This window comes from Cibotium barometz, unplaced genomic scaffold (genome assembly GCF_041138505.1).
Source record: "Cibotium barometz isolate CiBa-2024 unplaced genomic scaffold, ASM4113850v1 ctg488, whole genome shotgun sequence".
Classification (NCBI taxonomy): Eukaryota; Viridiplantae; Streptophyta; class Polypodiopsida; order Cyatheales; family Cibotiaceae; genus Cibotium; species Cibotium barometz.
Window position 1 is genome coordinate 82,921 of NW_028229445.1, and position 11,549 is coordinate 94,469.

Below are 11,549 nucleotides of genomic sequence, written 5' to 3' on the forward strand. Positions count from 1 at the left end.
TATTAATGCTCGTAAACAAAGTGATTCGGCACAACACAAAACAAGATAGCAATGCTGAAAATTTGAAATGACACTGCAATAGGGGCCAGGGTCGACCCCCCTTGTAATATAATTATATTATCAAAGAATTTTACATACAAGCGCCATGGGCAATGCTTGCCAGATTTCCAACAACATTCATGCTCTGAAATCAATTTCAAATATGTTGTGTCGGTGTAGAGGTCGAATCAAGAGCCTCCCTCGCGAAGGACCTCATTGCGCAATCCCCAATATCTTGCTACAAGGAGCTATACTCCACTGGCATCATACACATTCAAGTGTGTGCGAGGCCGAGACATAGGAGACCTTAAATGGCCAAGAACGCAGATGTAGAGTAGGTTTAGAGAACACAGATGCCCTTAGGTCAAAGTAGTGATGACGAAATACTCCATAGCACCCCCGATTGAAGTGAGGGCTTTGCTGAATTAGGGTTTCTACAAATTAGTATTTCAACAAAATAGGGTTTCTACAAATTAGGGTTCGAACAAAATTAAGGTTTTTGAAAATTAGGGTTTTTCGTAGAATTAGGGTTTCAACATTTGGAAGATTGTTGATGACAAATTGCTCAAAACCCTTGCCATCATGTAGAAATCCACAAAACAGTTGAGAAGTAGGTCAATTCAAGGCTAGATACTTGTTATTGACCATGAACAAGGTCCTTTTGCATGAGAACTTCCAAAGAGCAAGCAAGAGAGTGTATGGATTGGTTTTTGTGTGTAAAGCTCTTAAAAAATGCCTCCTTGAAATAGGTGTCCCATTCAAGAGGAAGGGAGGAGAGGGAGATAAGGTTACCATAAGCATAAAGGCCGGTTATTGGTCCATCTCAGCATAAAGGTTGGCTATTGATCCATCTCAGTATAGACCACACCTCTCCCATAGGGAGTTGCATCGTCAATAGCGTCGCGGATCGGAGGAATAGATGCCTAAAATTTGTCCGCCCACTCATTAGTGAAGTGTGGATGTCCAAACTCACTTATAAGTTGTCCGGCCGTACTTTAATGAAGCAAATCGAACTGTAACTCTAGTAAGATTAAATAAAGAGTTTAGAGTCACAACTACCACCTGTCTACAACCCACAAGCAAGGTCAGAATATAGATTCACGTGCATGATTCACGAGAGGGCGTCCCCTGCCTTTAAACTAAACACACAAATCTTGCAGGCAATAAAACAATTCACACGCGAAAATAATTCAAGGCATCCAAGTATGCCATGCAAAAGAATGTGTTGGACAATTTCCCTTGCATTCAGTTTGTAACGGGTGGTCGTTTCGGCCGTAGACATTATGTCCCCAGGCCAACCGGAATACCATACTCTTTGGTCCTCTTCCCTCTTGGTTCTCCAAGCAAGAAATTCTTCGTCTCTAAGAAGTCGTCTGAAGTGCTGAAAGTCATAGTACTCTTTTGATGTCATGGCCGTGGTTTCGTGAGAAATGGATTGATGGCCTTGGTTCCCATCTTGAAGTCTTGTATTGACCTCATAGTTTTTCCCTTCATTAGGCCCTTGGTCTCCCTCTGCACTTGACTTGGCTTTGTCACCCCAAGAAAGTTTTTTAAAGAGAAATCCTGCTGTGATACCACTGTAAGCCCAGTGGGGTGTGCTGTGATAGATTCCACCACATGTGCAAGAGATAAAGATAAACACAGAGAGGCAAGAGAGAAGGGACTAGGGATCTTGCATAGTACACCACACCGAGTGGGAAACAAGACCCATAGTCACAAGGAATGGGCATTTTTAGACTCGGGAATGTTGGGGAAGGTAGCATCTTCTCGTTTCCATTCCCGTCCCATGTCACTCTATAGTCACAGGGAATGGCCATTCTCAGTCTTTTCCGTCCCCGTTCCCCATCCCCATTTCGTGTCCCATGTGACTATGACAGGACCCGCCTCCTTTCAAGAATTTATTTAGGAACAATCCACGAGCACGTTGGCCAGGATCAATACAACAATGAATACAAAAGCAAACAAATATGCCGATGTAGAATATCCAAGTTGATGTCAATGTCACGGCATGAGATCTCTGATGCTGAGCACACCACGGGGATGATTTTTTTTCCTTAGTAGCTAGGTTTGTTAGTTTATTTATTTTTGATCTTTCTTTTTGTCTTTGTCCTTCTTCACTATTATTTCTTTCTCAAATCTCTCAATTCGTAAGTTCAGATTTTTATGAGTTTATGAAGGTATATAAAGAATCTATGACTGGGCTAGTACCGGATCCAATATCCAAGTCCAAGTCTAGATCCAGGTCATCCAAGTCTAGGTCCGAGTCCGAGTCCGAGTCTGTTAGGAGGCCTTCTGTCGGAAAGCCGAGAAAAACTTGAGCAGTACTGCCGGCTAAGAGCAGCGCTACTGGGCGGCGCTAGGCGGAGCAAAGCAGCTCAGAGGCGGAGGCGGCGGCTCAATGGTGGAGCTGAGTAAAACAGGGCGGCACAGAGGTGGCGCAAGAGGTAGCCTTGGCGGAAGATGGAGGTGTAGCCCTAGGCACGGTGGATGGAGGGGGTGAGGATGATGATAAAGATGTTGATGATGTTCTCCTTGCTCTCCTAACACTTCAATGAATGAGGAGAAGGGAAGAGGTTCATGCTTCTTTTATACTTGCGGGGGGAGGGGGGGGTGGGGGGTTTTGTCTTGCTTTTTGCCAAAAGCTACCATGCTTTGCTTTTACTTTTTCACTATGCTTTCCTCTTTATTCTTTTGGTATAGAATATTACTCAACTTTTGTCAAAGTTCTTTAGCTTTGCTTTTCTAACTTTAGGGCCTTGCATTTTGGCCCTGGAGCTGCTTTTTGAAAAAGCGGCTTTTAGCTTTTTGGTCTAGCTTAGTTTCCTCCTACCAATGGTGCCCTTAGCTTGCGGTCAATCTAGTTTGACTTTTTGCTTTTTCTTGCTTTTTGGCTGAGATTGGTGCCTTTTCTTGAGCAAACCTTATGATCATTGTCCCCATATCTTCTTCCACTTGTCTGGTGTCCGGGCATGGGTTCCATCATGTGAAATAGAACTAGGAGGGCCAAATAGTTACACATTCAGCCATTAGTCCCACATCTCCTCAGCAGATTTAGGTGTGCATATTGGCTCCCGAACTGGCTTCTAGATTGTCAACAAACCATGTGATGGTTCAACTGAAGTTTGGTCTACCTTGTCCTTGTGTTTGACATTCCGTAGTCAACCGTAGTGTGCATTGAAAAGAAGTTCTCCAAATTGATAAAAGAAAATACCCATGCTTGTGGAAGGGGGCCCTTAAGTGGGTAGTTGGGACCCCATCTCTCCATCTTCTATCTCTAGAACTCTATCTCCTTGTTCAAGAATTAAAGTGGTGCTTAAACTCACTCAAACATAAAGGTATAAAGAAGAAGGCCTTGCTGTGTGTGACGATCATGTCGGCCGCATACTACATTGGTATCTGAGCTTCTGGTTGTGACTCGGCTTGGCTACCTAAAGTGAGAGCATCCCATGGATGGTAAAACTAAGCTCGGGAAAAACCATTGTAAAACACTTGCGATGTGCTAGGGTTTTCCAAAGATAGAAAGAAGAGTGCAGTGGAATCACACATATAGCACAAGAGTCCTAAACTACTGCTGTGTATTATGTATGTACAAAAAAGAAGCAATACAATTGAAATTCAAGTACAAGATGTGGCTAAGAATGAAGACATCAAATCATAGCCCTGTGACCTATTGTTTAGTCTTGGCTAGCACTTTGCCTACACAGAGATTCTCTGTGAAGTACAATGCTGAGGAAAGTAGATGAATATGATGATTTGGCTATCCACGTATATATATGCACCATTGCTCCATGTTGGCCCCATCACGTCATTGTTGCCACGTCATCATTGCCACATGGTAGTGCCAAGTGTGCTCTGTGTTGTTCAACTCTGCCTGTCGGCTGCTGTCTGATGTCTATTTTTGTCCTCCATACTTGTAGGTGTGTCACCACCACCCAGCCGTCCACCATGTCAGGAGAAGAAGAAAGCTTCAAAGAAGACACCACCAAAGAAGAAGAAAGCTTCAAAGAAGACACCACCAAAGAAGAAAAGCTTCCAAGAAGATAGCATCGAAGAAGAAAGTGTCCAAGAAGACACTTTCACCATGTCAGGAGAAGAAGAAGCAAGCTTCAAAAAGAAGACACCACCAAAGAAGACAGCTTCAAAGAAGACACCACCAAAGAAGAAACGATGCTTCCGCAAAGCAACAAAGATTTCATTCAAGAGCTGATGGAGTAAAATAGACTGCTAAAGCTACAACTCGACAAGAAAAAGAGGCAGAAAAGCCTAAAGAGCAGGGTCCCACGGCATTTGAATGCATGCTTCTCCTAACGAAGCAACAAAGACACCAGGAACTTGGTGAGGAACGAAAGGCTGAGGAAGCCAAACGCAGGGTTGAAGAAGATTGGTGGCCATGTAGAACTCGCGGCGCTGGAGCATCAACAGCAGCTCGATCGGAAAGCATTAGTAGACACTGGTAACTTTACAAGCCAGTCTGATAGCATCACTTTCCTAAATGGCACATGGTCCCAGTTCCTCCACCACCATCATCCATGCTTGATTGAACTTTAGTAAGTATGATGTGAAGTGTGATCATTCTGCAATTACACAATTTATTCATTAGTTTGTTGCATATTTTCCATTGGCTAAGATTACAGATACACAAGACAGAGTCCACTTGTTGGCTGCACCACATCTCACTTGAGAGGCCATCACTTGGTGGCAACATTGGTCGAGTCTCCATGTAGATTCGGCCACAAGGGCACCGAATTATGTATGGGACACCTTTGTGTTTGATCTCAAAACAAAATTCCTCCCACCCCTATGTATGACCAATCTTGAGGACGAGTTTTACCGTCTCCCAAAATGGGTTACACATGCTCACTTACTCCAACAAATCATCACCATGGCACAAGTTACAACTATTGGGAAAATCCGAGGAAGAAAAGTTGAAGCTATTCCTCAAGGGGTTGATACCAACATCAGGTTTATCATAATGGAATTGTGAGCCTCAATCTTATAATCCGGATTTGATTTTGTTGCTCTGAATCTAGAGATGATGTTGAACGGAGGGAAAGTCCGAGCAAGATCAATCAGGCTCCAACCCCCAGCAGTAGCAGCAGCAGCAACAATCATCATTCCAGCAGGGTAAGGGAGCACAAAACAACAAGGATAATAAGGATAGTAAGAAAGATTCTGAGAGAGCTGTTGACAAGTGCCTAGTGTTACCACACACTAGTGGGGAGAAGAGAGAGAGATGATGATCAACAAGATAATCATCACAAGATTAAAGGGATTGTGGGAGTACAAGATGTAGTGGAAAGCATGAATTCATCATAGAAGTAGGCCCTTTTTATAGGATCTCGACCTCATTACATACTCTAAAGCATATGCTAGAAGTGATGCCACCACATATGCTAAATATGATTCCAGAGTATGATGCCACCACATATTCCAAATATGTTGCCACCACATATGCCTTTTAAGAGGCTGTTCCCACACAAGAGACTTACACACACGGGCGATTGTTCACACAAATTGAAACCGCTTTCTTTAAGGTCTACATTCAGTGCTAGTTTACTCAACCACCTAACACTTGTTTATTCCCACATTAATCACTATTATTTAAGGTCTACATTCAGTGCTAGTTTACTCAACCACCTAAAGGAACTCAGATCGAGACGGGAACTCAGATCGAGATGGGGGCTCAGACAAATGGAGTAGACACTTGTTTATTCCCACATTAATCACTATTATTTAACAAGAGCAACACAGGCGGTTAGCAAGACTTAGGTTCAAAACCTAAGAAGACGCTTGAGGAGAAGGCCAAGGAGGGAGGGCATTACATGAGGTTATCTCTAGCTTGAAGAGCAAAAGCGGTACCAAGCAGAGAACTGATGTCATGAGGGGCATAGCAAGAAGGATTGTACCATGTGGCAGGCATAGAAGGTCGCCAATCAGCCATCCTCTACAATGGCCAAACCACACCTACACCTCCAACCTCAATCTTTAATGCTGTTCAGCTTTTGCTTGCTTTGAATCTAGTGCCTCCGGTGGTATTTGATTATAAGCAGGAGGGCCAATTTGGGGAAAAAGAAAGCTCTGATCCGTGCTTATTGCACAATGAAGGGACAACAATTTATTGTCCTCTTTGACATGGGCAGCTCTGAGGACACTATCTCTCCACAGTTGGTTGTTAAAACAGGTTATGGCTTAGTACCATACCATTTGCTTGTGGATGGGTTTACACCTTGTCTTCGCATGCACTCTGCACGCATCTCCCTCTCACGAAGCTCAATAGTTTGATTTCCAAGTTCAGAAGACCACATTTCAGCGAGACTTCATTGTTTCACCTTTCTTGGGATGTGACATGCTTCTCGGCATCCAGTGGTTTAGAGAGTTTGCGCTCATTCTTGATTGGAGACATGGCAACTTCACTATTGACGGTCTACTTGAGCCTGTCATGATTGGAGGGGATAGGAGCATTCTTGTCATTTCTCATATCCTAGCTCAACAAGCAGTTAGAAGGAGAGCTGATTGTGCATTGATCCATGTCCACAGTCAACAATCCATTGTTTGGACAACAAAACCTGTAGAGTAATAGAGGGTAGTTCTCCTTCCGCAACTTCAAGACATTAAGTTGAGGAATGACCTCGGAGCCTCTCGCCTAGCTCCCACCCATTCATCCAGAGGATCATTGGATTGAGTTGGTCCTAGGAGCAATACCTCCCAATAAGTTCCCCTATACTTGTCCAAGGCATTGGAGGGCGAGCTGGAAAACAGAAGTTCATCCAAGAGAAAGATAATGTGGACTACAATGCATTTCATCCACTAACAGATGGAGAAGCACAAGAAGCCTACACGAGGCAAGCCAACCGATCTAGAAGAGATGCCAACTGCAAAGAGGGGGATTGGGTGTTTTTCTGCATCATGAAGCAACGATTGAAGTAAGTGGGGAAGCATTGTCCCAAGCTCTCTTTCTGAAGATTTGGCCCATTTTCCGTTGTGAAGAAGATTATTGATGTCTCCACGAAGTTGAAGTTACCAAGCAGTTGGACTATACATGGTCTTCCACGTCTCATGGTTTAAGCCTTATGTTGGACCATCCTTGCATGAGGTTCTGGATGAGCAACAGCCTGAAGTGGTCGACGATGTAGAACCCAAACATATTCTCCTCCAGAGGTGGAAGCATGGTTCTGCTCAAAGACTGAGATAGTTCTACACCAAGCTCAAGGACAAGGCACTCACAAAGCCATTTGGCTCGACGACGAATTTTTTCGAGAGTACCCCCAGATTTTGGTGGACTACTTGGAAGTCATGCAGCTACCGCCAAGCTAAGCTGGAGGAAATGTCACATGCATCCATATGGTGAGGTGCTATGTGACACACTGACTCATCATCAATGCTACACTTGTACATCACTAGAACCTTTTAGGGATTTATTTGTCATATGCGGTGACCCATTGTGAGCCCTAGTCGAGGGACATGTCAAGCACGAGCTACGTAGGTCACATTTGAAGCATTAGGTGTTGGTACGTGTCATATAACCCACTTGAAGAACATAGCATTTAGGTCATCCTAGAGTAGATGCGTGTAGCAAGCATGTAGAAGCAAAGGCTTAGGCTAGCCTTTGGCCAGCCTTAGGAATCCTTGCAGAAGAGCCACAAAGGGCCAGCCTTGACACTGTGTCCAGTCGGCGAGCCCGTAGGCATAGTTGGCCAGTGGAAGAATCCCGCTGCCACACGTGTGTGAAAGCGCTTGCATAAAACACCATTTTCAGCATGTTGTGGGCATATATCAACAAGCCGACAACATATGAAGTGGCCGACTGGTATAGGGTTTGCATATATAAGCAGCCCTCAGTCCCATTCATAAGAATTCTCATTCTTGCATAATATAGCAGTGAAACACAGCAGTTATCATGTGTGCCGAAGTCCCAAGAGTTGTGCATACATATCTTTAGAGCACCTTTGATGTGCTACAGTCCAAGGCAGCGAGAAGGTATCTTCAGCATTCAGCCATCAGTCCCGCATGACCTCGGCAAATTTGGTTGTGCATATTGGCTCCCAAAGTGGCTTCGAAGTTGTATACAGACCGTATGATGGTTCAGCCGAATTTTGATCTACCTTGTCCTTGCGTTTGGCATTCCACAATCAACTGTTTTGTGAGTTTGTTCTCGGTAAAGTCTGCATTGTAAAGTTCTCCAAAATAATAAAAGCAAATACTCCTGCTTGTAGGAGGGGGCCCTTAAGTGGGTAGTTGGGACCCCATCTTGTGTTGACTCTCCATCTTCTATATCTACAGATCTATCTTCTTGTTGAAGAAATAAAGTGGATTGCTTAAACTCACTCAAACCTAAAGGTATAAAGAAGGCCTTGCTTTGTGTTACATGATCATACTGGCTGCATGCTACAAGCACACCTTTTTTTAGAGCCGCACCACCTCTACCACAAAGATCGCCTTTTTGCAGACAAGGTCCCTAGTAGTTGGATCCTTGTGCTGTTGAGATCAACCTTGCCACTAGATGTAGGTTTCACCCATCAAGTGAGGAGCAACGAGCACCACTTTTAGACTGGTGTCAACTGCAGAAAATTATGCTTCAAGCTGATGTATCGAGTTGGGGTCGAGTTTACTATCATACTAACTGAACTGGATCTTTTCTGGTAGATGGATGACTTGCAGAGCTAAAGGTGCCTTTTGGAAGCGTTGAGGAGGTTCAACAAACTGCCTTTAATGTCGTCGTCCTTGACCTAACAGCGATCTCTCTTCTTGACGTCGGGCGTCCCTTCAATCTGGGGTGGTTGTCTTTGGCGAGTCAAGCATGCTCGGCTTCGCGTTGCCTTCGATTCCAGTCAGCCGTGAACTCTTACCATGCCGGTTGAACTTCCATTGTGTGCTTATTCTCTCTTTCCCGTTGTTCTTTTGCCCGTTTGTACTCTCTTACTTGTTCTTCTTCTGGAGGGATTTGGGTTTGATTCAATTTTTGCAGCACCCACAGAAGCAGCTACATTTTGGTATCTGTCAAAACGAACGACTGAATTTAGTTGGGGTGCCTCATGGTGTTTGAGAAGTCTCCTCAATGACAGTTTCTCATGAGAGTGACTCATGGTGGGCGGTCAACAATTGTGCAAACCAACTGAGGGCAGCTCTTACAGGTTTTCCCCAGAGCCGAGGAGACAGAGCTAGTACTGATTGGGTCCCAATTGGCAGGACTTGCACACATGAATTGGATTTGTGCACGAGCAGACTGCCTTCTGATTTTTGGAGATCCCGTAGATTGAACAGCAAGGATCTAAGCAAGCTGATTTCAAACTCAGGATCCTGGCTGGAGGGCTGATTTGGGTTGATGACTGGCTGCTCCTCTGTGATTAATCAATGCTAGATGCTTGATTGGTGAATTTGCAGATGCTGAAGTGGGTTTAAAAAAAGAAGAAAATTTACCCCCTTGTGTGCTGGTTGGCCTGCTTGACCTGCCCGACCTCAGCCTGGACCCGTTTGACCTGTCCAAACTTGTCCAGCCACTTCCTGCAGCCTATCTAAGTATATCCGGCACTACACACTTCAACTTCAAGTGGGTTACACACTGTCCTGACTGACCTACCTTGGCCTACCTGGCAACTTGTTCCTGCACTAGGGCTCACAGAAAATGCTGATGCGGTTCTCTAACCCCAAAAGGTTATCCCAGAAGGTCTACATGGCACCCAAGTGTAATGGTGCACGTGATATCTAGCCGGAGTGGCAATGCCCTTTACTGCCAGCGTGCTTTATAGGGTTCGAACCCCTACATAAATATGATTTACACTCTCAACTAAGAAGAGTGCTTGCAATTCATATACTTTCTTCGGATCTGGCCATTCAAATGGCTTCCTCATGGTCCATGCAGATGTTCCTATTTCTTCTCAAAACTTCATGCTTGAATTCAAACACTAACCTCGAGTGCTCATTTAGCTTCTTTTCAATTTTCTATACGTTCCAAAAAGATTTCCACAAATTTTAAAAGTCCGCATAGCATCACGGCATAAAGATGGCTGCTGCAGTGGACAGTTCAAGAGGCAACTTGTATTGTTTGGAGTAAGGTTGAAATACTGTCTTGGAAACATCCGTAGGCCCAATGCTTACTTAATTATACCTAGACCCAAGTTAGGTTTTCGTTTGGTTTTTCAAATGAGCTAATTTTTGGTCGCATCTGGATTTGTGACATTCGTTATCGATGGCATTGCCTTTGCATTGAACCTCCTAGTGCCAGCTTCTTTAAATGATGAGAAATATATGGGTGATACACTGGCTGCTGGTCAACTCATTATGTTATTTACACTGAAGCTGAGGTTGAAGATACACTTGGATTGGAACTTGACTCTGCCAGTCTTGTTGTCCCTAGTCATATGAGAAAAATCAATTTACGTAAAAGCATTAGTCAAGGCGTTTGTAATGTTGTGATCCATGTTACTGGGGAGCCTCTACTGACCCCCTTTTGTATGCTTGTTCAGGTTTTCAGTGCTTGGATGCATCTTTGTGCCATCCGCCTTTTTACTGAAAGTATCTTGAGATATGGACTTCCACCTTGTTTCTTGGTAATTCAAGTGACACTGTTTTACACTATACTTTTGTGCTGCCAAGGCAAGAAATTCTGATGAAAGAAAGTGGTTTGAAATCCAGGCAGCTGTCTTGGCTCCACCTTTAAAGAGTGAGAAGAGGGTTCGCTCTATTTTAGACCATCTTGCAGGGGAGAAGAACAGGTATGCGCTACATTACAACTGTAATGATGGGAAAAAAGCTTGTATGGTATCTAAGGGAGACTTCTTATACCTGTGGGTATCTTGTGCAGCTCGTTTTGGAAAGCAGATGATGACCTTGGGATGGTGGGTTTAACTGGTGGTGACACAGAAGTACATCCCTACGTTTCATTAACAATCAATCTTGCAGGATAGTGCATGCGAGGTATTGGTGTATCAATGAGTGTGTGTTTTGAAGACCATAGTGTCTCATTGTTGCAGTTGTACTTTTCAATTCTCACCAACCGAGATGCGGGAGTTGTGCTTTGAATTGATGTTCTTCATATCTCTTTGTACTCGTACCCAAGTAGCGAGGCCTACAAATTGCTTGTAGGACTTGCAGATTCAGAATAAGTGAAACATGCTTTTATGAGTTGAGGAGGTGTCTTGCCCAGAGCTTGAATCAGGGGTAAATTGAACTATGTAAGTTTCTCTCATTATTAAGGCGAAGTTTATCATTGCATGGATTGCAAGCACTCTTAGCAAACTTGCAAAGCTTTCATTAGACATGTGACACTTACAATTAGGGAGGTTTTCATTTTCATTCTATGAAGTTCTCAAAGGTGTGGATCCTGGCTAAAAGGTCTGTTGTACTCATTGTTGGACTTAGCGATTTGCCTATGATTGAACGAAGCAGGAGTTAGTAGAAAAGCCTTACTCCGCTTATGAAGGATTATGCTTTTACTAGGGAAGATGATGGGTGGATTTTCTCGAGGGATTTGCTCAAGCCATTGCTTTGATTTAAAGAAGTGTGTTTGTCAA

At 43.9% G+C, this 11,549-nt stretch overlaps 1 protein-coding gene across 3 annotated transcripts in view; it reads left to right on the plus strand.

Moving 5' to 3' along the window:
• Positions 1-11,247, plus strand: part of DET3 (vacuolar ATP synthase subunit C (VATC) / V-ATPase C subunit / vacuolar proton pump C subunit (DET3)) — a 71,701-nt gene extending 60,454 nt beyond the window's left edge. For all 3 annotated transcript variants that reach the window (XM_086797883.1, XM_086797886.1, XM_086797885.1), the window contains 3 exons: positions 10,503-10,586; positions 10,672-10,751; positions 10,841-11,247. In XM_086797883.1, coding sequence (XP_086654009.1) covers positions 10,503-10,586; positions 10,672-10,751; positions 10,841-10,943 — 267 coding nt within the window. In that variant the 3' untranslated portion in view covers positions 10,944-11,247. The remainder of the gene's footprint in view (positions 1-10,502; positions 10,587-10,671; positions 10,752-10,840) is intronic.
• The last annotated feature ends 302 nt before the right edge of the window (positions 11,248-11,549 follow it).